This window comes from Haemorhous mexicanus, chromosome 10 (genome assembly GCF_027477595.1).
Source record: "Haemorhous mexicanus isolate bHaeMex1 chromosome 10, bHaeMex1.pri, whole genome shotgun sequence".
Taxonomy (NCBI): Eukaryota; Metazoa; Chordata; class Aves; order Passeriformes; family Fringillidae; genus Haemorhous; species Haemorhous mexicanus.
In genome coordinates this window covers 26412038-26437879 of record NC_082350.1, presented here as the reverse complement: position 1 = coordinate 26437879, position 25842 = coordinate 26412038, and the positions used below count along the sequence as shown (strand labels likewise).

Below are 25842 nucleotides of genomic sequence, written 5' to 3'. Positions count from 1 at the left end.
AGATTTTACATTGTAAAAAAGTAAGTCAATAACAGTATTTTATCTCAATTTCACATGGTGATCAAATGTGTTTGAATAGTACAGAGATTTTACGTTCATCTGAAGGATTTATAAAGCCCAGTACTATGACTATACCCTGTTTATTGTGGATTTTCTAGCAGCAAGTTCAGTCTCTTCTTCAATGAAAACCCAAGCAAACAGCTTAGAAGTAAGTGCACTTTTAAAAGTACCCCTATATGAGGAGCATCTAATGAGTTAAAGAAATGTCACATGTAGTTTTTAATCTAGATCTATCCCTGCTCTACATCAAAGCTCTTCCTAGATTAACACTCTTCTGAGAAAACCTACATAGGTGAAGCAACACCTGTGATGCCTGTCATAAAATAAAACATTCAGGGGTCCCTGGGCAAGCCTTGTTCTTTCTCAGTAACCAAGTGACCAGCACACAGCACAGCCTGGCACGGTTCTGCCTCTGCTTGGGTTTGCTCTGTGCAAGGAGACTCCGAGCAGGCAGTAACCACAGCTGGGTGCTCCATGTCTATCTGTGAGCAGCCCTACAGGAACAGAAAACTTGTGTTCCTCTGAACTAAATGGCAATGGAGAACAAAGAACACAACGGAACAGTAGTAAATTTTAAAAACCTTGAAAACAGAGATCAATTACATAAAAAATACCAGTCAAAAATCCCAAGTAGTAATATCTGATCACATTTAATTACCATGTACTATATGTGAAGATGATTTTGTGAAAAGGGTCACCACATATAGATGTGCAAAGCTGGCAGCCAAAGATATTTGGCCAGTATATACTGGCTCAAGGTCCTGGCACAGGAAAACAGTTCATCTGATCCAGATGTTTATTTTTCCTCGAATGTACTTGTGAGCAGTGTTTTGAGCTGTTTTACAAACTGCTTAGTAAGAGAGCAGAGGAGAACCAGGGTTATTTCATGTTGCGCACTATTCTTCTGCAGTGGTTCATTTTCATCTCCCCCAACGCCTGCTCCAGCTGCTGGATAAGGTGGAGAAGGGTAGCAGGGTCAGTTTGCAACACCTGGGCAGTTTGATCTTCATTTTGATTAAGATGTAGCTTCATAGTCACAGCAGGCTTGATCTGTTGTCTCAAACTTCTGCTTGCAAGCTGCAGGAGGGGTTCAGTGGAACAGGAACACGACAGTGATCATTGGTTATCAATGTTTGCTCTTAACAGTTCTCAACAGCTTTGTAGAACCTGTTCAGACTAATGTGCAGAAACCCTTTGCATCCACATTAAAGATACACACAAGCTACTATTGTGTTTTATCATTAAGTAATACTAACCCGCTTTAATCAGTGCTTTCATAATATTTCTGAAAATAAGGTGATAATCAAGACCAAATATGTTTAGTATATGTTAATATTTTAAAAATATCAATAGAATCATGAATTCAATTTTTATCAGGCAACAAGTACTTTGCATCATTGCATATTCTGTTCATTTCACAACTGGCTGCTGTGGGACACTAACAAAGTCATGTAATTCTTAAATACATTAAGTACTGCTGCCTCAATTGTTTTTACATTGTTTAGCAGGTTTTTATTACGCAAAAAAATGGGAAGGAAAGGATGGAATACTAAAAACATCAGGGAAGTCACCTGTACATCCAGTCTCCACTCCAGACTGTGGTAGCTGGGAAGCCTTGGTGCCAGCTCTCCAAGAATGCTCCTGATCTCTTTCCTGTTGTCAAGGTACAGCTGGAGCAAGGATTTGTTCAATTCATCTGAGAATCCCAAAACATGAATGGAATCTTGGAAGTCAACATCAGAAATCTAGAAATAGCAATTTAGGCCAGGTAATCATCATTATTTCCTGAAAACCAAGTAAAACTGTAACTAAACATCACATATGCTATGTGCAGTTATTTTCCTCCAGGAATGTCCAAGGACAATTCTACATCTAAGACAAAACAAATATCCAGGTTTTAAAGGATCTACAGATGTTGATGTATTACTGCAGATTTTTATGAGATTCAGAAACAGTTTTTTTTATTAACATTCAACCCCATCACATGTAAGCCTTGACATCAAAGACCAAAACAGAATGAGGGAGCACCTTGGTTGTGTCACAAGGCACGACATGCTGTGTGAATCCTTTTGGCAGGGTGCTACTGTGCCATTGATAACCAGACTACAAATACCCAGCAGCGATCTGCACAATGCTCAGGCTCCTGTCCCAAGGGCAGGGGAAGCTTCACAGGCCTTTGTGCTTACTGCAGCAGCCTGGCCCAGCACTGGGGAAGCTGTTAGTGACCCCACAGAAAATACCACTGTACCTCTCCCATGTGCCACCCCGCAGTAACAGTCTGTAACCAACCACATTCTACCACAGTACACTGCAACCTGTCAGTCAAGACCCCTTGTTTCAAGGAAAGGCTCTGCACCATTTCCATCCCCTCCCCACCTACTCTTGGGAGCAACACTTGCCTGAGTTTAATCTGGCATTCCTTGTCTCTGCACCCCTTCTCCATGCAGTCAAATTGCTCAAATATTCTACTATATCAATAGCTACTAGTGTTTCTGATGGAAACAGTAATTGTCCAACTATTAAAATTTTAGTGTCTGCATATATCCACTCAAACTTTTGATGCCAAGAGATGAAAAAGCTCTCAAACCCACCACACCGGACAAAGACAAAGAGTGCTGAACAGGGAGCTAGTCTAGCCCACATCCTGTGCAGTAGCTGAACAACAAACTCTTCATTTGAGTTTTATTATTTAGAGCTTATCCTGAAGTAAGCTTATCTATATGTAATACATTACACTATTAGAACGTTGTCAAGTTTTAGCTTCAGACACTGAATACAAATTCCAGAGTCATACATGTAGACACAATGTTTCAATAAGACAATAGCATGAGACACCTTTTTCTGAAACTAAAATACAGGTCATTAAATTTTGAGCTATCTTTTCCCCATTCAACAGTATTTTTAGAGGCCTAAGTGTCCAGAAGACATCTCTAGAGTATCCCCAAATTCCACATGAAAAAGTATACTTGCCATAAGCTTGGAACTCTCAGTAAGAAGATACACTAGTCCTTCTACTCCGTGCTGAATGACGTCAACGCTAATGTTCAGCTTTCCTTTAAAGAAAGCACAAAGTGCTTTTTTACTTGCTAACTGCCGCAGCAGTGAGACTCAAAGCTGCAAATTTATCCAATGCTTAACGTGCAAAATACGCTTAGAAAAAAAAATTATTATTATTCAAATAATAATGTACAGCATATGAGCACAAAACACTAAGAAAAACACAAACCACTTTCTTATGGCATGGTACAGAGAAGTCTTTGTGCCAGAAAATGGATGTCCGTAGCCGTCCCCACACCGGGCACGAAGCACTGACCCCCGCGGTGCTGGAGCTCCATGCCGCCAGCCCGTTCCCTCGGCCCCTCTCCGCGGAGCCCCGGGGACTTCGTGGCCGGCGCAGAGCCCACCGTGTTCCCGCCCTCCTGCCGTGAAATCACCACGGCCCGGCCGCTCCCCCGGCTCCCCGGCCCGCTCCCCCGGCCCGGCCCGCTCCCCCGGCTCCCCGGCCCGCTCTCCCCGCTCCCCGGCCCGCTCCCCCGGCTCCCCGGCCAGCTCCCCCGGCTCCCCGGCCCGCTCTCCCCGCTCCCCGGCCCGCTCCCCCCGCTCCCCGGCCCGCTCCCCCGGCTCCCCGGCCCGCTCTCCCCGCTCCCCGGCCCGCTCCCCCGGCTCCCCGGCCCGCTCCCCCCCGCTCCCCGCGGCCCGGCTCTCACTGGCGGCGGACTCGCAGGCCCGCGGTGCCGCTCCCCGCCGCAGCTGCTCCAGCGCCAGGCGCCCCAGCTCGCCGACGGCTGTAAGGACAGAGAGAGGACAGACCCCGCTGCAGCCCCGGCCCGACTCGGTTCCCCCCCGCCCGCGGACCCGTCTCGGCCCCGACCTGCGCCGCCGGCCCGCGGCAAACAGCCCAGGTGAGCCCGGTGCTCAGCCGACAGCACCAGCAGCATCGCCGCGGCTTCGACACCAACAACCGGGAAGGGGCGGCGCAACGCAGGCGCCTGCGCGGGGCCGGGGCCGCGGGGACGGCCCGGGACAGCCCGGGACAGCCTGGGACCCGCCGGAACAGCCTGGGACAGCCCGGGACAGTCCGGGACAGCCTGGGACCCGCCGGGACAGCCTGGGGTGCGGCAGCTCCGGACCGGCGTCCCGGGGCAGCGGGGCTGGGACCTGCCCGGGCGGTTACGGAGAGTGCCCGAGGGGCCGCACCGGGGGCGGACGCAGTGACGGGTCTCCCCGGGTGCGTGTCGCTGCAACGGAACCATTCTTCTGTCTTACAGACCTGTGCTGAAGTGAGGTAACAGGTTGATTCTGTGTTACCTTTCCTTCCTGGTTATTCTGTTATTCCACCTTCAAGCAGCAGCTCAAGCCCGTTTCCACGTACAGGCCCGGTAACGTGGGGATCTCGCTGTGCTGTGGCACCCAGACGCTGATGCTGCTGCCCCGGTGTGTCGAAACCACAGAAAAATGCGTGTTCCTTGTTAAATAAGGTCAACAACAACTAACCAAACAAAATCTCCCTTGGTTCTGAGTTACTTCTCATAACTGTTTTTCCTTTAAGAGGTCGTTCCTTTTGTTAAACACAAAGTCTGGACAACTTTTGAAGTTTTTTTAAATAACAGAATGTCTGGAAATTGTGTGCGGAAAAAAAAGCGTTACTGCATTTTGTCGCCACCTGGAAGCACTAGCTTTTGCTCAGATCATGCTGCACTTTTCTGCAAGGCTGGCAGCCACAGACACAGGCAGTCCCCGTGGCTGAAGTAAGCTTCTTTATATGGAGTAAATTAAAATGTTGTCAAGTTTAAGCTTCAGACTCTGAATATAAATTCCAGAACCATACATGCAGATGCAGTGTTTCAATAAGACGCACAGGTGAAATGCTCTGTGTTTCAGCATAATTTTTTTTCAATTTACAAACTTATAAGTTGTCATCGATATATTTACACGGAAATATTTGCAATATTGTGGCTGGGAAATATGCACACATTCCTGTGAAGCCGTGGGAGTCCTTACCCTCAGGTTAATCGTCCCTTCTCTCGACAGAGAGAAGGGCTTTGCTGTTTAGGACAAGACATCCTCCAGCCATGGGAACTCCTCATACACATCCATACGTCCGTGGAATTACAGACACGCCCTGCATCCTGCCCTTGCAGGACCTGTGCCCCAGATGTGCCCCAGCCCGTGCCCCAGTTCTTGCCCCAGATGTGCCCCAGCCGTGCCCCAGATGTGCCCGAGTTCTTGCCCCAGATGTGCCCCAGCCGTGCCCCAGATGTGCCCCAGATGTGCGAGGCCCTCCCCGAGGCTCCACTTTGGCCCCGGAGGCGCCGCGCGCCCCCTGGCGGCGGGGCGGGAGCCACTGCGTAGCCACGCCCCCGGCGGGACCGGGCCCGCCCCGCCGCAGCTGAGTGACAGTCCGTGTGGCCAATGGGCTGTCCCGGGCCACCGCCCGCGACGAAGCGGCGGCAGGCGGGACTTCCGGCGCGGGCGCCGATCGCACGGAACGCGCCATGGCGTCGGCCTAGGCCGCCCGGGGACCGCGGGCCGCAGGTGAGCGCGGGGCGGGTCCCCCGGGCCGCAGGTGAGCATTGGGGCGCGGCCGCGAGGCTCCCTGGGCGCTCCGACCGTGCATCGGCTGAGCACTTACGGGCCTGCTGCTCCATTGCGCAGTGCTTATTCGCCTCCACCTTTGGAGTAGCGGGGCGGGGCCCGGTTCCGTGGGCGGCTTAGGCCCCGCCGGGGCTGAGCCCGGCTGGAGCGGCCGCGGTCCCGGGACTACCGGGAACCGCGGGAGGGAGATGCGCAAAGCGGAGCGGAGGCCTCTGGAGCGCTCCCCGAGCGTCGCGCTTGGCCCGGTGGAAGCTCGACCCCTGGTCGCGCGTTTCGTCTCTGCCGGGTGTATGGTCCTTGAGGCGGGCTGGAGGTGCTGGTTGGGCTTGCGGGATGATGAGTAGCGTGGAGTCTGACTAGCTGAAAGCCAAGTTCTTAGTGAAAACGTTAAAATTAGTTGAGAGGAATCGTTCCTGCATCTTAACAGGTGTGAGTGCTGATCTTACTTTGCGTGCGTCAGTGTCCAGTTTTGTGATAGGTCTGAGATGGAGGATTGTGTCAGTAATGATACGATGGCATCAAAATGCAAGAATTCAGATATGGGGAGATTAGAGGATGTGAATGAGAATTACTGTTATTAGCTGTCTAGGCTTTGTTAATCTTCTGTTTATGAAATTTTGGAAGGTGCAGCCCAATCTACCAAACTATTTGAAATTTGTCACAAAGTTTCTCTATGTTTGTATATTTTTTTTTAAATTGCTGTAAGATTTACAATCACATTTGGCTTTTAAAGAATAGAATTTAAGTTTATTTCATACAAATGTACAAGTTTTTTTTTTCAGAAGTGGGAGGGAAAAGCTGTTTTATTGAGAGAGTTAAAATATAAACATAGCCATGTGAACGTGGAATTGATTTGTGTTGTGTTATGCTCTGAAACACATTTTGAGTTGATTGAGATACAAATATCTGAAAATTTCATATTTAGGTGTGGTTTGTGAAGCCTGACCTGTGAATATTTGCCAAAAGCTATGAAAGTTCTTGTCTGTGTCTGGAGTTGTGCAATGCCTTTGTGACCTTTATCTTGTGTTTAGTGTGTTTACTCCAGGGGTGTTCTGCTGCTCGTAGCTGTGCTGGTCCAGCCCACCCCACGTTTTCCCCTCCTTATTTCAGACCTGTGACAGAGGGATGCAGCACCTCAGGCACAGTTTGGTTTGCGCATTCTAGCATGGAGAGTGCAAAGAAATACTCAAAGTTATTTAAGGACAACTTTGTCTATACAGTGCTAAATCAGGTGTGAAGCGTGGAAGGTTACTGCAGAGTCAGGTTTAACTTGTTTCATTTGGTTTCCAGTAGAGCCCTTTTCCACGCACCTGCACTTCTGTGTTCTCTGAGCTGCCTCCCTCAGCTGAGAGGGGCATCCTTTCCAAAGAGCCATGGAATTTCAGGAATTGTAAGGCTTTTTGGCTTGCATCTGAGGCCTCAGATCCTGAGCACAGAAGAATTTGTGTGCATGTAACTTTGATGGGGAAGGGTGCACTGTATATGCATTTTGTGTGCAAGGACAACTTTAATTCTTGTGTTCTAACCTTGCTTAATACTCTTTTAGTGCTTCTCTCTGTGCTGGATTTACTGTGTTGTTTAAAGTGCTCTGGTAGCTTCAAGTGTATTGTTGTTTCTGTCGTAGTAAAAATGGCTGTATTTTTGAAACAATGGTTCTTTTATCCTTCCAGTTTCACTGATGTCCTCCTCCTGCCCTCCCATCAGGGCAGGCTGATGAGAGAAGGTGATAAATCTTAATTTAGTAATAAAAGTTCATTAGTTTTGTAACTCACTACTATTTCTTTCCTGTGAGCGTAACTTCATTTCTGTGAACCACTTGAAAATTTCAGAAAGCATTATATGTCTGATTCTGGCCAAGTTGGAATCATGTTGTTCATTAACAGCATTAAGAGTTGTTTATGTCATATCAGTTTTGGAGAATAGAGTGACAAAACTTGCAATACTACAGTTGAAGGTATCAGTATCAGCTGTTTCCTCCAAATACTAATAATGAATTCTAATTATCTTCATGTTAGCTTAAATCAAGTTTATCTCTTTGGTATTTGCTTTGATTAATGTTGAGAGCCTCACATCATAGGACGATGCTTTTTGTTTGAAAAACCCATGAAGGGTAGGTGAGAAGGACAGGAATTCTTAGGTTTTTCTTGATTCTGAAAAAGAAAGTAGTAGTAGTGTTGGCTGTGATTTCTCAGTTAAGTCAACAGACAGTTTTCAGAAGAAATAGCAACATTCAAATGAAACAAATTCACATGAAACCATTTGTATAAGAAGCCACAGTTTGGAGGTTTTTGACAAAAAATTGTTACAACTAACATTTTGGATGACCTAATTGAGTTTTTTGTGAAGTACTTTATTAATTACTCCAGTAAAAGAAGTTAGAGGAGATTCACAGATGTTCAGATAATTACATTAAGTGCATACTGTCCACTTTTGGAACTTGCCTGTTAATTATTTTAATTCTTATAGCCATGTTGGACCCAGAAATGGACCCATTGTTTTGTGTTGCAATTATTTTATGTAATATCCAGTAATTTCTTACTTTGAGACTGGAAGAATCTCTAGAGGTGTGTAGACATCTGTGGACCCTACAATTCTCTTACATTCAGGAGTGAAAGTGGTTACATTTCCTGCTGAATGTAGCACTTCATTGGTGCTTGCTTTGTACTCATGAGTATGGGGTGTACTGGAGCACGTATATTTAAATTCTGAATGTGGGGTTTTCTAACTTGATCGTGGTTGGGCGTGAGCCTTCCTAAAGGGGAAAAGATACTTTGTGCTTTCTCTGTTCTTAAGAGGTTGCTTGCCCGCAGTCACGTTGTAGCTAAGCATGAGAGAAATCTCAAGTTCCTTCAAGTTGGTATCACATTGCTTTTGCAAGTGTATTTTTGGAATCCGTACTTTTAGTGGAATAATTCGAGGTGCATCAGGAATTTTGCTGATTGGGATTTGTGCTAGAAGAAGGGAAGTTTAAAATTAAGTGTCTAAGGATGTTTAATGTAATGTGAATGATCATCCCTTTGTACCCCTTGCATTGCTTTGTGGTGCCTAAAGTCTTTTGAAGTCTTGCTCTTACAGTTTTTGTTGTTTATGCATGCTGTCACTCCCATGGAAGGACATGCTTCTAGCACAAGGAACTTTTAAAATAATCACATAACTTCTTCAATAATCCTATAACTTTATGATTACTTGTTTCTCAAAGTATACATTGAATAACATTTTGCATACTTCCTTAGAAAAGTTTTAAGTGACCAAGAGTCCTGTAAAATGACACAGGAAAGTATTTGCTATGTGCCTTGACTCTGATTCTTTTCTTGCAGGTATTGAATAAAATATGCTGTTATCAATAGGAATGCTGATGTTGTCTGCCACTCAGATATACACTATTGTGACTGTGCAGTTGTTTGCCTTCCTGAATCTTTTACCTGTGGAGGCAGATATTTTAGCAGTGAGTATAATAATATTTTTCTACATGGATGAAATATCTATGAAATTGAATAATCTCTTCAACTATTCTATTAATGAATCAGTTAATACTATTGTATAAAAACTTTTTGAAGAAAAAATACAAATAAACAATGCAGATAGATAATTGCTTTATTATGGCACTGACATGACCATTTTATTGTGAAATTTTAAACTTTTTACTGTAAACACAATTTCCCTTTCCCCTCTTTTCTCTGTAACCAGGCCTGAGCTTCCTCTTTTCATAAAAACCTAACTCATTCTTGCTTCTTCCTCTCTTAGGAAAGTTACTTAAAAGAAAACAAACAACCCATCCCAACCTCAAAAAAGAAAAATAGGGCACTTTGGAAATGCAGTTGGTTTTTTTTCCTATTTAAGCTTTGTTGTGTAGTATTCTAAAACAATACCGTATAAAAATGAAGTGTCTTTTATTCTTGCATATTTGCAATTTGCAGATTTATTCTGAGAATATCTTGAAGTAAGAAATTAGGAGAAGAACTAGATACTAAACTGCTGTACAAAGGAGCCAGTGGAATGCTTAAAAGATGCCCAGAAGAGGGAATGTTTGCATTGTGTCACATGGAATTGCTGGTGTACAGATCACTTAGTCTTGAGAGATTTCACCATTTAATGATTAACCATTTGTTAGCAAAACTCTGGCCAAAGTTTTGGGTTCCTACCAAGGAAAGAAGTTCTTCTTTTCCCTTTAAATTTAGGAGTGATCTTATGCTTCTGTGTTCTCATATAGTTGCAGCCTCAAAGGATCATGTCTGTGTAAAGTGCTGTTATGTGCATGTGAGACAGGATTGGTTATTTTTTTAAAAAGGGGTAAAAAGAAATAGGCTTGTGTCAAACTCCTGGCTTGAGCTGGGGCTTGCCAAGTGATTCAAGGGCAAACTGACTGTAGCCTGAGCTCAGTATGTTTTGAAGAAGGTGAATGGAAGGTGGCGCACTGGTGCTCTCTGTGATGAAAGGTCAGGAGGAGAGATTGTGTGGGCCACATTGGTTACACAGAGTAAAGAAGCTTCCTTGAAATTTGGCTCCATTCCTACCTCTTTCCCATCAAAGTCTGTAGGAAGAGAGCTCTTTCCAAATGTTGCTCCTTTGGAAGGCTTCAGCTAAATCATGGCAGTGTTTTTCTCTGAACTGTAGTTTGACCTCCCCTGTCCGAGCCTGGCTGGTAGGAAACATCCCTCTGAAGCAAACAGGATCCTTACTTGGCTGTTCTGTGTGAGAGTTGGATGATATGATGAATAGACAAACATTTCTGACTCACTAAACCATTTAATAAAATAACCAACGCATGTTTAAGTCTGTTAACAGTAGAGTTCGCAACTTTTGCAGGAAACTTTCCTTTAAAATAAAAAATATGCCATATATGCACAGCATTTTTTTCTGTTTGAATTCTGTGTTGGTCAGGCATGTTATACAGCCAGAGAAGATGAACTAAGAAATGGGAAACAAAGCTTGCACGTATTTAGGGTCTTTTACAGTATTCTTCTATCTTAAAATTAAAACTCATAGTTATTATAAAACAAAAAGTAGAGTTACTTTTCAGCTACTAATCTGAATGTATAATAGGGAAGGGATGGCATATGAAGGCTATTCTTTGTCTACAGTAAAGCAACTCTTAAAAGCTTACTTTCCCTGTACACAAATGAATTCAGGGCAAAAGACCCACCACTACCATCCAAAGAAAACTCCACACCCAAGTATCCCAGCTCTTCAGATTTTTGCTTGCTTGTTTGTTTATAGTTTCTGTTATGCACATATGATAGTATTTGAATTTTAGACAGTAGAAAGAAAGATTTACCATATAAATAGTTCAACAAAATATCTATATACATACTTTCTTGTTTTGACAGCTAGATAAGAAAAGAATGATTTTAACATGTGAGTAGAAGACAGGTTTATGATTTCATTGACATGGTCACAAGATGTCCTATATCTGATAAATATTTTAATCTAAAAAAATACACGGTCATGTTTGGTTTTGTTTATACTCATTAACTATTTGTCTTGTTGCAAAGCTAATTTTTTAAAAAATTTATTTCTCTTAGTATAACCTTGAAAATGGAACCCAGACATTTGATGATCTACCTGCTAGATTTGGCTACAGACTGCCAGCAGAAGGTTTGAAGGTAAAAAAAAAAAATCGTGGTGGTTTAAGCTGGGCTAGAGTTTATTTTCTTCCAGTGTCTGGTATGGAGCTGTGTTTTGGCTTTGTGCTGAACACAGGGTTGGTTATACAGAGGTGATTTTGTAACTCCTGGGCAGTGCCCCCATAGCCAAGGCCTTTTTGCTCCCACCTACTGCCACACTGGTGAGGAAGTTGGGAGTGCACGGCAGGCTGGGAGAAGACACAGCCAGGACAGAGGACCCAAAATGATCAAAGGGTGTTCCAGACCCTGTGACATCATGCTCAGTGTATGACCTTGGGGGAAGGAAGAGAAAGGACTTTTGAGTATGGTGTTTGTCTTCCCAAGTCACTGCTGTGTGTGATGGGGCCCTGCAACACCTGCCTGCCTAGGAGGAAGTGAATTCATTCTTTATTTTCCTTGGCTTGTGTGTGTGGCCTTTGCTGTTCTTATGACCCTGTCTCTATCTCAACCCACAAGTTCTTTAGCCTCTACCCTTCCAATCCCCTCCCTGATGCTGCGGGTGGGGGAGTGACTGAGCAGCGGCATGGGGCTTGAGGGCTGGGTGGGGTAACACCCCCACAATCCTTTTTGGCACTCAGGGTGAGGCACAAAGGGTTTGAGATAATGACAGATTTGATTGGGAAGTGCTAGATTGAATTTGAATGTTGAATATATTTAAAGAGAACTGTATCTGCTGAGCATTTCCTCTGCAAGCTAAAAAAAGATAAAAATTAAAGGAATGTAGTGCCAAGGAAAAATAACGACAGAAATTATTAATCGACTGCTCAAACAAAACAGACCTGCAAAGGACCTGATGTTGGCTGTGAAAAGACAGATTCTTTTGCAAATAGGAGAATTTTGGTAATCTTTGTCTACTTAAGGAGATTTTGCTGAAATTTGTGTTAAATATATTAAAAATAGGTAAATAATGGGAATCTAAGTTTGATAGACCACTGTTTTCTGTGTTTTGATATCAATACTGACACATGATGTCAGTTACCTTGCACTGGAGTGAGCAGAAGACAGACTTAATTTTGTGCTGATACAGTTTTTTGAAAAATCTCTTTGGAAGATTAATCTTCTCCCTACAGTCCTGCATTGGGCAGCCCCTTTAGGCTGTGAAGGGGTGGCACGGCAAGAGAGATGCAGTGTGGCCCAGGTTAATTGTGCTGGATAAAGCAACTGTAGCTCGGTTTTTTGGGAAGTTACAGCTGCTGTCTGTTTGCTGCTCTTGCTGCGTAGCTCAAGCAGCCGAAGGGAGAAGCTCAGGGGCTGCAGCTCTGCTGTGATGCCTGTGTGCTGTGCCCAGCCCTGGGGTCCAGGGCAGGGGTGGTGATTGATCCTCTGCCCTCTCCTTACATGGCTTCACTTCAGTTGCAGTCCATACCCTGTAGCAGGTGAGAAGGTCCCTCCATTCTCCCAGTGCCCCTTAATGTGTGGGTTACACTCACGCTCTTTTATTTTACTCTGTATCAATATTTGGGGAAAATGCAGATACACATATACATTTTTGTTACTTATCTGTTGGAGTGTCTTACTTGAAATAGCATCATGTTGGGGTAGGGATGCTGGGTTATGACTTGAAAACTGCTCATAATAATTTCAAGAGAAGACACTAGGCAGTGCTAATTATTGCATTAGCAAAAACTATGCAGGTGGCTTTTAATTACTTTTTAAATTTTTCTTAATCCCGTTTTCATTGACATGGAAAAATGTATAAATATTACACCATATGGAATTGTGAAAGTCACCTAGTATTAGAGAAGACAGAAGTAAGATGTAAAGGTTTGCAAATGTTAGTGGAAAGGGAAAAATTGTATTGACTTAATGCAAAATGATTAATATGCAAAAACTGTTCAAGATGGATATGGCCATGGGAGTACAGGTTAGGCTTTATCATTATTTTTTGCTGGATTAGAAATTCTGAAGACTTGATGTCTTCTGAAATGCAGCAGCAAGAATGTTTTTTACAGCGGGATAATTACTGTTCATGTCTTTAGTGTGGTCAGTACACTCACTTGGAACACAGGAAGATCGGTAGGTGGACTGAGTAAAATTAACAGAAGAGAGATTAATTTGAAAATAAAATGGCAAAGAACTGTGAGAGGTTTAATAAGTGCATCTTCCTTAGACAGCAATGATAAGGCCCATTTTGCTCTTTCAGGGTTCTGCTGAGGAAGTAGCTGTCAGTACATACTGGTGACAGTAGTAACTGGTGTGAAGGCTTTTATTCATAACTTTTATCTCTGTAATATAAGATAGAGGAGGTAGAAACTGAATTATTTAACATCACCACAGGAAATTTATTTTTAATGCTGGGAACTGGTGTCATAGTCCTGTTGCTTAGAAAAGTACTTAAAAGCCAGATAAATATCCAGTTCAGTTCTGGTCTTCACATTCTCTGAGGTAGTTTGTTATGCATTTTGGTGTGCTGTGCTGAGTTCAGCATCAAGGGGCAGGGTCTCTCTCTCTGGCTGCCTGACCTGAGGTGCTCTGCAGTGACAGGAACCATTTGTTTCCTTTAGAGTCATGTTTGTACAAGTCAGTGTCAGTAAGTTTGTTCATTTTGGATAAAATGTATTTTCTGTTCCACTCCGGCAATTGAAACACTTGTCCATGAGAAAGGAGGTTGTGTCTGGCCGTCCAGGCAATTTAGGGCTTGTGGAAAGTTCAGGCTTCCTTAATTTTTTTTGCTGTGGCAGTGGCTACATGGGATCAGTCATGTGGCAGTGATTTGTCTTGCTGTTCCCTTTGAATAACGTGTGAGGGTTTATGACTGAGATGTGTTTGCTTTTACAGCTTAGAATTCTTAAGCAAAAATTTAGGCAGACCACCTTCCAAATTCTGGAGAAAAGGAGTTTGTATTTTATTAACCCCATGGAGACCGTGAATAGCCCGTGTGGGCAGGGAGTTGTTTTCATGTTTATTCTGTCTGTAAGTCTGTATGGCCCCAAAAACTGGCTCTGCAGCACTGTTAATGTTGCAGTGTTGAGAGTAACCCCTATGCAAGAAAAAAAAAAAAAAAAAGAAAAAAAGGTGGTGATAAGGTGAAAGGGTGGATCGCTGTTTAATTCCATGTTGCCCTTTTAATCCCAAAGGGTAATAAAGTACTGCAAGAATTCTTGTAACTCAGGAATTTCTCTGCAATTTCCCTCAAGCAGGCTTCCTTTCCATGCCCAGTGAGTGTTATCGTGGGGAGAAGGGATGTTAAAACTGTGTGGTTGTTTACTGACTACATTGGGAATCAGAGGATGATTAAGTGACCCAAGTAGTGAGCCAATTTAATACACCAGAAATAGATGTAAGGAGCTTTGATTCTGACCTTTTTAACTCTTAGACAGCTCTGTGTCTTTAATTAAGGTAGATGTCATCACATGTGTAGAAATGATGGAATTTTAAAACTGAATATTATACTAAAACTTTCTCTTTGCATTAAGATTTTAATTACTTTTTTAAAATGCTATGATATTTGTTACAATAGGATGAAATATTCTTTCAGAGCTTGTGATTAAGATTTATTAGTAAGCAAGTTGTAAAAAACTATTTGTCAGATTCTATAGTAAGTGGTTGTAGACTGCTGGCAGAAGGCCACCATCTCAGCCACCTATAAACAACTCAAAGATTGCTTCAAAGTTGATATTGCCAGAGTTTCCTACTTCTTGAAGCTTTCAGCTGTAGCTTATTGAGTGATCTTTGCTTGCCATAGCAAACCAACTGTTTTGTATGCTAGGTCAGTGCTGGGGTCGTACAGATGGAACTTTGCTTGTGTTCTGTTGTTAATTGGCGAGTACTGAGTTTGTGTTGGTGTTTCTTAGGCTGTTGTATTTGTGGTTTCCTGATTAGTCTCATATGTCCCAGAACAAGAATTACACTATATTGATGTAGTATATGCAGTCTTCTTTTTTCTTGAATTATACTGCAGAGTCTGAGTATGATGGGATTAGCAAAACTGTATTTTCTTCTAAACTTTCTAATTCTTTATAAACATAAAAATTCTGATTAATCAAAATATGTAGTCAGGGAAGTAACAGAAATCTTACTATGATATAGGACTGAGCTGATAATAGGAATTTTTGTAGCTATTGTATGAAAATGTGCTATTTTCCTTCCATATACTTGACTACTGACCCTTTTGTTAAGAAGAAATGAAATTTCTTTTTCTGCTCCTGTTTTCTAGGGATTTCTAATAAATTCCAAACCAGAGAATGCATGTGAACCTATAGCCCCACCTCCACTGAGAGACAACTCCTCTGGTGCTTTTATTGTGTTAATCCGAAGGCTGGAGTGCAACTTTGATGTCAAGGTAAGATTTGATTTCCCCCCACCCTCTGTTTCACCCTCTAGTTTATTGGTGCTTCAGAAAAATTTCTATAGCTAGCAGTGGAATAGATATGGATATGAAGGGGAGGGAGAAGTTTTTCTCCAGACAGGTAAACCAGAGCTCACCAAGTCCAACCAATGGCTTACCTGGGACTAAAAACCATTATGTCAGCTACACCAGGGCACTGAGTGTCATGCCGTCTTTTGTTAAACACCTCCAGGGGTGGAGACTCTACCATCTCCAATGTTTTATCACCCTTTCTGTGAAGAAATTCTTCCTGATGTCCTGAACTTCCCTGGCACAGCTTTAGACTATGTCCCCTTGTCTTACTGATGGTTGCCTGGGACAAGAGCCCTACTCCCACCTGGCTGAACCCTCCTGTTGGAGTTGTAGAGAGTGAGAAGGTCACCCGTGATCCTTCTTCTCTCCAGACTGAGCCCCCAAGCTCCCTCAGCCACTCCTTGTGCTTTAGACCCTTCCCCAGCTCTATTCCCTTCTCTGGACATGCTCCAGCCACTTGATTTTTAAGGTCACTTCCAACCCTTAATGTTTTATGATTTTAAAAATGCCAAATTAGAATGATTTGTGTTTGACCATGGCTTTCTTGAAAATTAATCTGATACAATGAGGCAGCTAAGGACTTCTTAAGGAAAACAGGGCTCTTTAGTTTGTTTTTGAGTTTCATGAACTAAAAGGAGATTTCAGCTGTGTTTGCTTTTGCTGCTGTGTGGTAGATTCATTTCTGTGGTGATTGCACCATATAAATTCTACCTAGACTGTGGTTTCCACCTGCAGAGGCAGGTTACTGCATGTAATCTACCTTCACATCAGACTTGGGAATGGCACGTAGTCTGTCCTGGGAATCCTGATGCCGTGTGTGCATATGGCTCAGTGGGAAAAGAAAGAGGGCAGATGGCTGCTGGCCTTTTTTTTCATGTCCTCTTTGTCTAGTTGTTGTCCACACACTGACGGGACGGTATTGCTTCTGGAGACATGGTTAAAGGAATGGGTCTGAATTTGAGAGATTCCTGCATTGCCGTTGAGGGATTTCCATAGTCAGTCCTTGAAAGTTTATGTTGCATTCACTCTCTATGTAAGAATTTTTGGTTACATTTTGTATTTAATATAATACTAATAGAAAAAGGGGTTCCCACTCATTTCTTGTTAGACAAAGAGCAAAGTAGCAAGTGGATCAGCATTTCCAAGGTGAGCAGAGGTATCTGCATACCCTGCGCCCAGCAAATCCACATCTTTAGTATGTTGTTAATACCATTGCAATATTGCATTATATTATTGGATGCATAGCACAGCATTTTGTCTTAAAGTTTCTGCCAGAAAGTGGCATGTGTGCTGAGATGTGAGCTAAATTACCCATCAGCTGCTTGACTGACAGAATGCATATTTTAACAAAAATTAAAAGTCCTCTACTTCTTTTTCATGTTGAAAATGACAAGTGTTACAAGTGCAGGTACATAAGCTATTTCTTGATTTGTTTATGTGTGCACTATAGATATTTTCTGTGGTGATGCAATATTGGCCAAATTCCCAACCATGCATGTATGTTAACATTGTTAACTCTCTAAGCGGATTTGCTTTTTTTTTTTTTTTTTTTTAAATTTTGGGATTTCTCAGGGTGTCTACATTCTGCATCTTCCAATATCATTGTTCTGCTGTTTGAAATAGTCGTTAGTAATATGGGAAAAGAATTGGTGTTGCTGAGATGAAGCCCGAAAGTTTCTCAAGGCACTCTTAAGTGCTTTTTGCAGCTTGTGCAGAGATTTTTATACTGTGATGGGTGCAGTAAAAGCAATATCCAAGATGAACAGTTGTAACTTAGCTAAGTTTATGTTGCTAATAGTTGCTGCAGTAAATGCCATTTACGTGGGCCCTGTGTTTTCCTTGTATTGACGAGAAGGTGAGTCTATGTTAGAAATGTGACTGGTACACTGGATGTTAATAGTTTTGTACCTATAGTTATAATTTTGCACTTTTCCGTGAGAAAGCTTCTTATACCTGAGCTTTCAGGTGAGATACTCCACATCTCTAAAGCACAGAAAAAATACTACTCATCTGACTTGATGAACTCTCAAGTGGTAATATTACCAAAATGAGTTAGTGCTTTTATTTTCAATTACAATCAAATATTTTTAACTATTTGTAGAAAGTTTTTAATTCTGTTTTTGATATATATAAATAGTCTGTCTGCAGACAAAATGGCTTTCTGAAAAAAATTTTACATGAGTGTAAGAATAATTGTATGATTTTGCTTTGAAAGGTGACACATGGTTTATAAGTGCAAATGATGTCCATATTAATCACTTTGTGGGAGTGCACCTTATCTCAGAAAGCACAGGCAGGCTACTGTATTTGCAAGCAGCAGTCTTTCCAGTAAGCTTTTTGTGTGGCTTACAGGTCTTAAATGCCCAGAGAGCTGGATACAAGGCAGCTATAGTTCACAATGTTGATTCTGATGACCTCATAAGCATGGGATCCAACGACAGTAAGTACAGGTATCACTTCTTCTCTCCTGTTTGAATATCATTTCACCCACTGGAAACAGCAGACCACCAAAAACACCACAAAAACATCAACAACAAAACCACCACCACAAACGAACAAAAACCAAAACCAAACTAAACAAAAAACCCAGATAAATCCTTCTGCTTTTAAGATATAATAACAGGAGATTTTTGCATAAGAACAAATACATTGACTTGTGCCTTCTCTGAACATTTCTTTTGGTTTTCCTTCAAATTTTAGTTCAAGTGTTCTGAGCTAGCTTTATATTACTTGTGTGGAAAATAGCTGATGTGTTGTTAGTTAAATGGAAAAGTAGAAAACACACATTTGGAAGGAAATCAAACTTTATAATATGATGTTTTAGTATTTAGAATCTTAGAACCATTTAGGTTGGAAAGGACTTTAGATCATGAAGTTCATCTGTGATCGTCATTCCAGTTTGTTGTTGCACTGTTGGGTGCATCTTCCTGTTTCTATGGACAAATGGATTCTAGCATATCACATGCACTAATTTTCAGCTGGAAAGAGAGTATTTAGAGACCAGTGCACCGTTTACCATTTGTTTCTTGTGTTAGCTGTTTCAACTTTAACCTTCACGAAGTGGGTATGTTTAGAACATCTTGAAATGTAGTCAGAATGCTGGGTTTGTTCTGTGGTATGTGCTTTGTGTTTCTAGTGCTGTTACTGCTTTCTTTGTGGCATTTCTTTATTTTGTTCAGTTTTCAACCTGTTAAATATGGAACAAGAAAATAAATTTTTTTCTAGTGGAAATGCCATTGAGTAAACCAGGAGTGAACTTTGACAAACTACACAGGAGCTGAGTAGCCTGGGCAGTTATGTGAAAGTGGGTTTAATGAATTCTCAACCCATGTGAATCTTATTTTCAGGTTTCACTGAGTAACCAAAATGTAGAACAAGTCCACAACAAACACAGACCTCATAGAGTGAGCTGATGTTCAGCCACATGTCCTTTTGCCTTGGGGAACCTGACTGCTTTGAGATGGACTAAACTCAGGTTACTTTGAGCCTTAAATGTGAAGTATTAGGGGGAAAATCAATATAATGTGAAGCTGAGGAGAAGGTTTTCTAGAATATGTGATTTATCTTTTGATAAGTTTTCATTTATTACTGTCTTCACTGGTAGACAGAGAAGACAACAATTCATCCAGTTTCTTGAGACTGAAATACTTGTTAATTTTCTTCTTTCTTCTTTTTGACATTATATAGCAACAGTTGTTTCCAGTATATTTATTTATGTTTGGGGTGAAAAAGAGGGAAGACAGATTAATTAAAACTTATAGAACCAGTTCACAAAATCATGTAAGTTGCCAGAAATTCTGGAAATCGATGGAGCTATATGAGTTGCTTGAATCTCTGAGTGAAGAGTGGTATTCTCGTTAAAATTATGATCCTGTTTGTCAACATATTTTAGTTTTAGGCTCCCTTTATTCCATTAGGAATTTAAATTTTTCTACCTGCAATAAATTCCCTAGAAATTGTGTAGGAAAAATAATAGTACTTATATGAAGTAAAGCTGTAACATGCATGTGCATTGGTCTGGATGTCACTGTGCTAAAATGTCTTCCTGTTGTGATCGTCTCATAATGTTCAGGTCTTGTATCTTGAGTACCCATAGATTGTCCACGTAATAATAGTTCTATTTTCCTACTTTTTTCTATACAGTTGAGGTTTTAAAGAAGATTGACATTCCTTCTGTCTTTATTGGTGAGACATCAGCTAATTCTCTTAAAGAGGAGTTTACTTACGAAAAAGGGTAGGTTAACTCACATGCAGCTGTGTTACTCCTTGCATTAGATTGTTGTCTCTTTTGAATATATATGGCTTTAAAGTAGGATGCTGTGATGACAGAGGTTATAGGTGCTTCAGGTGAAGTCTTGTAGCTCAGAGCAACCTGTAATGCTTTAGTAAATAAGAATAATTTCACTGTATCTTTTAATAGTCATGTTACATTTTTTTCATTCTGCTGTCAAAGCAGCTATGAGGTGATTTTCCTGGTTTCTCTAGGTTTGAGGTCAGTAAATAGTTTTAACTCAAAAAATGTTCTAGAGAAACAGTGTTTTATCCTTTTATTTAATTATCTTTACATTGTGTGGATATGGACTGAATTTTCTATGTTGTTGTGCACAGGTAGGGTTCCTGTAGTGTGTCTTGTGTGACAGTCTTTTGTTTCATTTTTTTATTGTATTTGTTCCTCAACTTGTTCATTAAGTTCTTATTAATTTAGAAGGTGTTATCTCTTCCTCCCTGCAGTGGCCATGTTGTGTTAATCCCAGAGTTCAGTCTTCCTTTGGAGTACTACTTAATCCCTTTCCTAATAATAGTAGGGATCTGTCTTATTCTCATCGTCATATTTATGGTAAGTTTCTTCTTTTAATAATATTTTTTTCTTTCAAATTATCAGGGAGCTGTCAGACACTGAAGTTAAAGGAAGAGTGAAGCTGGGTGTACTGCACATATCTGTACCATGCTTACATGTAATCATTTAGTTTATCAATAAAACAAACAGGTGAAGGATTTTGTCAGAGGGATATCAGGAGCCTTTTGGATGTTCTCCCTAGCGTGTAACTGCTTGTAGGAATTGTCCTCACTGCCTCTCTAAACTGCACAAGTGCTTGTTTTTGGGCCCCATACAGAGTGACCTGTCCTTGTGCTCTTGTACACTGAGAGCATATCCTGCCTTACCAAACTCAATAATCATTAGTCCCACTGCTCCAGGGTGCAGGGCTCACTGTTTTGTACCGCACTTAGGTGTAGCTACGAGTGTGTGAGCACAGAGCACTGATCTCAGCACATCATTGCCTGTAGGGGTTCTCACCTGGGACATCTCTCCTTGAAATGGGAAGGTAGCATAGCTACACATTTTGGGATACTCAGCATCCCATTGTTTTGTAATCTGTGCCAAATTTATTATTTTACCTTCTAATAAAAAGCAAGTAATGCATCAACTGTTGTATAAACACTTCAAATATTTTTCTGCATTAGTATTTTTTGTACTGGAAGTTGCATATTTCATTGACAATCCTGGGCATGTTTGGCACAATTGCAGCAGCTCTCTGAAAACAAAGCAGAATGATCACCTAAAGATGAATTTCTTTTTAGCAAAGTTTTTGCTACTGTCTTTCACAGTGTCCTTCTGTACAAAGCCACCCCGTGAAAGCTAATTGTGTGCACAGGATGGTGGGTGAACTGTGGGAAGGGTCAGGCTGAGGGAGTTGCAGCCAAGGGGTAACACCTGGCTGGTGCTTGGGCTGCAGTGGTGCTCACCAGGGTTCAGCTTTACGGCCCGTTCTCGGCCGTGTTGCTGTCAGCAACCCGGACAGAGGAGTTGAATACACACTGAGTAAATTCTCCAAGGATATTAAACTAGGAGATACTGATTCCCTTGCATATAGAGAGGTCTTCACAGAGACAGCTCAACAGAGTAGAGCACTGGACAATTAATTGGTGTGGTGAAATTGATCCCAGGGAGGTTCCAGGTTGGATTTGGTCCTCATTCTTTTTTGATTCTATCCCTGCTTCTTTAAGACAGTCTTGTTTTTAACTAGGAGATTTACATGAGACTCTGATTGTCACTAAGGATCTGGATTACAGTAGAAAAACTGCAGTGCATACAGTTTATTGTTCAGTTGTGGTGAAAGAGCCTGAATGAACAGTTTAGATTCAACTATTCTTTGTTCATTTCTTTGCTTGTCATCATATTTGAAAAAATGTCATATCACAGGTGCTATATTTAGAAATTGAACAGAAATAGCATTTGGGACTACTAAGAAAATGGGAACAGAATATTTATTATAGCTATTTGGAGAGCTTTGTATTACTAGTTATTTAGGTTTTTTTTTCTTTTTGGAGTTATCTTTGCGTGGTATAGTATAACATGTAACAATAATTCAAAGTAAACCCTTTACTCCTCAACCTACTCTTTTAGCTAATATGGAAACAGTTCTGATGAATGTGGGAATAATCCTCTAAAAGAGCTGTAATAACCTAAATCTGTAAAGAAAACTGTTCAAACTTACTGAATTGTGTTTTGCTCTGCAGTATGCTTCCTGCTTTTTACAGGTCTCAGTAGAGGATTGCAGCAATGGCCATTATTTTATGTAGGATACATACCTTTTTGTTTCTCTTTCCTCTCAAAAAAACCCTTGTGTACTCTCAGTTCCAAGTGCCACGTTCATGGAGAACATCCTTTAGGCTTGTTTGGCTTCATCCTTGTGTTCGGGCAAGGGAAGAAGTTATTCTGTGTTAGCTGGGGTTCCTTTTCGACCAACTTACTACAAAGCTTCATAAATCAAAACTTTTATTGTTCTTTTATTTGTGTAACTTACTGTTCATGTTATCTTGTCTGTTTCCAGATAACAAAATTTGTTCAGGACAGACACAGAGCAAGAAGGAATCGGCTTAGGAAGGATCAGCTTAAGAAACTTCCTGTACATAAGTTTAAGAAAGGCAAGTGGATCATTCTTTGTCTAACTCACTGGACTATATTGTTTTTAGCTCCAAAAACCTAGTAAATCAAAGGGGAATTAAGTTTCAGAGATTTTGAGTACACTTGAAATAGAAGAGTTTTGAGTGAAAGCACACAAAACGTTTGGCTTGACCCTGTTCTCACTGAAATAGAGGAGTTCTAACACTTCTTTAATGGGAGCAGAGCAGGCTGTGGCTGAGCATTAAAACATTGCTTATAAAAAATCAGTGCAGAAATTACATGAAAGTTCCCAAGCCCGTGTACATGTCAGGAGGGTCTGCTGCAAGTCCTTTCAAGTCAAACTGATTCTCAATTACATGCTGTAGGAGATGAATATGATGTGTGTGCCATTTGTCTGGACGAATATGAGGATGGAGACAAGCTCAGGATCCTTCCGTGCTCTCATGGTAAGCAACTTTGTTTTAGGTTTGAAATTGGATTAAAACAGCTTTCCAAAACACTGTCCAAAACCCACAGTGCATATGTTTAGCAAGGCCCATTTGGCTAATCTGCAAGAATGAATGTACAAAGTTGGAGACGTGAAAGCTTGCTTTCTCATATTAAAAGCTAAAAAGCTAGCATTCCCACTTTGTGTTTTCCTTGGATATACACATGAAAGAAAATCGGGACTTGATGCTGTCCCCTGAATACCCATATTTATTGTAATACTTTCACATTCAAATAAATAGGCCTTCACTTTCCCCAAGACAAATAAACCACAAAACTTAATTGAGCTCTTGGTGACTTTGAGGTGCAGCTGAAGGGATGGGTCTGTCCTGGAGTCTGCAGCCATGCACACTCCACTGCCTGACTGCACTTGGAAGTCAGTTAGTTAAATATTTTCCCTATGACAGTCTTTCTCAAGTCCAGCCCACTGCAGATGTGTTACAGCTTTCTATACACAGCCAGCACAGCAGGTGACAGGCTGAGCTTTTTAGAACCTCAGTCATAAAACCAATTTCAAACTAGGCTGACAAACAAGGATTTCTCTGAAGAGAAAGAACAGGTCCATGGCATCTCTCCACATGGGGGACTGCAGAGCTATCTTAACTTGAACACCACCATCACCAGTCATGTGTAGAACATGTTTCCAGTGTGCTTGACCAGGTACTAAACATGGCATTGCTTGCCCATGTAAATACAAGCTCTTTGCCATGCAGAAGTCTCTCTTACCAAGAAGAGCTGAATTTTTAATACTGTAAGACAAATACTTTTTTTTAGACACGGCCAGTCTAGTTGCAGTGCCAATTGCAGATCTAATTTAAGATCCACAAAACCATGTGGTAATGTCAAGTAATAATGAGGTGCTTTGATACATGTTGGTGTGGAGGTGAGAGGATGATGTGGGGATGATGATGATGAGCATGCCTGCTGCAAAGTGGATGGAATTGCTCAAAAATCTTTAAGGTTTGTCATCAGATGTGGCCTGTTGTACTATTGCTCTCATTCACTCAGTAAAAACCACAGGTATTCATTGCATATACCCATGTGACTCAGATCCTAAGCCATCAGGTGTTTTGTACAGGCTATGTGCCAACAAATTTGGCACTAAAATTCTCTGTGCAAGTTACTTCTAAAATTCTCCTGTGTCACTGAACAGATATGGTTTAGCAGGTTTCCCTGTCCTTTTCACTATTATAATGATGTCCTTGTATTTTGTTTTCTAACAGCATATCACTGCAAGTGTGTGGACCCATGGCTGACAAAAACAAAAAAAACCTGTCCCGTGTGTAAGCAGAAAGTGGTCCCTTCCCAGGGGGACTCTGACTCGGAGACAGACAGCAGCCAAGAGGAGAATGAAGTGTCTGAGAACACTCCTCTGCTCAGGCCTTTGGCCTCGGTCAGCACACAGTCCTTCGGGGCTCTGTCAGAGTCCCATTCCCATCAGAACATGACCGAGTCCTCGGAGTATGAGGAGGATGACAATGACAATGTTGATAGCAGTGATGCGGAAAATGGGATGAATGAAGAAAGTGTAGTGGTTCAGCTGCAGCCCGGTGAGGACAGGGAGTACAGAGTGGCAAACACTGTCTGAGACTACTAATGACCCATAGGTGTATGAACAAAAGGGTTCTTAAGGCTATTTACAAACCTTTGCATAGGGAATCTCTTTTAATCTGTAATCCATTTGGTTTCTTTGGTAAGAGCAGCAGTTCATGTAGTAGTACTCTGGTTAAATCATTACAGGTAGATTATTTTTGATTCAGGTATTCAGTCACACATTCTGTCTTCTCAAAACCAACTGTTAAACTGGACTTCACAATGCTAATGAATAATGTTAATAGTTGATATCAATTGAAATATTGCAGAGACTCTAAATGTCTCCTGTTGAAATGGGATTTCTCTGGAAGTACTTTTATTTCCGTTTTGTAGCTACAACTGGGTCATCCTGAGAGCAATATTTATTATATGTAGATATGTGTTACCCCTTAGGCCCAACAAAAACTCTATTTGCATGTTTGTATAGTTTTCCTAAAAATTGTCACCACTGCTGAAAGGAAGAAGTAGAACAGATCAATATTCTATGTACTGGTATGTTAAAGCAGAAGAAATTCCACTTTTATTTCAATGCAGTGATTCCAAATGATCCTTTGGAGTTTGCCATGGTAGCTGACTTGAAGCAGTTCCATTGAGCAATTCCCAGGATGAGGAAACTTAGAATATATGTTTAGTTTTGAGCAATTCACAAGGTCAGGTCCACCATAAGCACATTATCATCCCTCCTTGCTGCTACTTCCTTGTCTGGTTTCCAGTGAGGAGGTGGGAGTTGGGAGATAACCGAGACAGAGGTTTTATTCCACACAGAAAAAGAAGTTTAGGGTAAGTATTATATTGATCCTTGGCTCGTATACCTCTTACTAAGAGCATTTTATGCTGCATTAGTCTGCTAAACTGTATATAAAAAATTGTTCTTTTCAAATACCTGATTTGAAAACAAGCGCTTACACCAGTCTCACAGAACTCAGTACTTACCAGTGTATCACAAAAAAGGTAGAGTCTATATAATACCTCTGTAACTATGTAGAAAGTAAAACCATGCATATACTCAAATGGAGATTTTTTTATATGGCCTTGACTAAGGAAAGCTTGAAAGAATGTTAATAAACATGTTTTCCACTTTAAATATCAAAAGGACTTAATTGAACTTTTGCATCACTTGAGACCTTGAGTACTCACCTCCCTTACTGAGGGTGAAGTGCTTCTGAAGATGTGTAAGATGGAACTGTTGGAGCCCGAGCAGATGTTTCCTGCATCAT

General features: G+C 41.5%; 2 protein-coding genes across 4 annotated transcripts; one reads left to right on the top strand and one right to left on the bottom strand.

Annotated features, from left to right (window-relative positions):
• Window positions 1–691: 691 nt before the first annotated feature.
• COMMD2 (COMM domain containing 2) lies at window positions 692–4036 on the bottom strand. The gene is made up of 5 exons (XM_059855953.1): window positions 3932–4036; window positions 3768–3845; window positions 3031–3113; window positions 1632–1805; window positions 692–1137 (listed from the first exon to the last, which is right to left on the bottom strand). Exons 1-5 carry the CDS (start codon window positions 3996–3998, stop codon window positions 940–942), a joined length of 600 nt encoding a protein of 199 aa, XP_059711936.1. The 5' UTR covers window positions 3999–4036; the 3' UTR covers window positions 692–939.
• A 1453-nt stretch (window positions 4037–5489) lies between these two features.
• Window positions 5490–25717, top strand: RNF13 (ring finger protein 13). Of its 3 annotated transcripts, none has more exons than XM_059855949.1 (10): window positions 5490–5595; window positions 8973–9100; window positions 11178–11258; window positions 15436–15561; window positions 17992–18079; window positions 19783–19873; window positions 20371–20476; window positions 22473–22566; window positions 22912–22992; window positions 24256–25717. In XM_059855949.1, the coding sequence occupies exons 2-10, from the start codon at window positions 8987–8989 to the stop codon at window positions 24618–24620; spliced, it is 1146 nt and encodes a 381-aa protein (XP_059711932.1). In that variant the 5' UTR covers window positions 5490–5595; window positions 8973–8986; the 3' UTR covers window positions 24621–25717. The 3 variants fall into 3 exon arrangements, with proteins under 3 accessions (XP_059711932.1, XP_059711931.1, XP_059711930.1); XM_059855948.1 differs by having other exon boundaries at window positions 5491–5626; XM_059855947.1 differs by lacking the exon at window positions 5490–5595 and adding an exon at window positions 6060–6082.
• The last annotated feature ends 125 nt before the right edge of the window (window positions 25718–25842 follow it).

Coding starts and splice junctions, on each gene's coding strand:
- RNF13 (XM_059855949.1), top strand. CDS start 8,987: ATGCTGTTATCAATAGGAATGCTGATGTTGTCTGCCACTCAGATATAC. Junction 9,101..11,177: donor TGGAGGCAGATATTTTAGCA/GTGAGTATAATA, acceptor TATTTCTCTTAG/TATAACCTTGAAAATGGAAC. Junction 20,477..22,472: donor TTCTCATCGTCATATTTATG/GTAAGTTTCTTC, acceptor GTCTGTTTCCAG/ATAACAAAATTTGTTCAGGA.
- COMMD2 (XM_059855953.1), bottom strand. CDS start 3,998: ATGCTGCTGGTGCTGTCGGCTGAGCACCGGGCTCACCTGGGCTGTTTG. Junction 3,846..3,931: donor GCCGCGGGCCGGCGGCGCAG/GTCGGGGCCGAG, acceptor CTGTCCTTACAG/CCGTCGGCGAGCTGGGGCGC. Junction 1,138..1,631: donor AGTGGAGACTGGATGTACAG/GTGACTTCCCTG, acceptor CCCCTCCTGCAG/CTTGCAAGCAGAAGTTTGAG.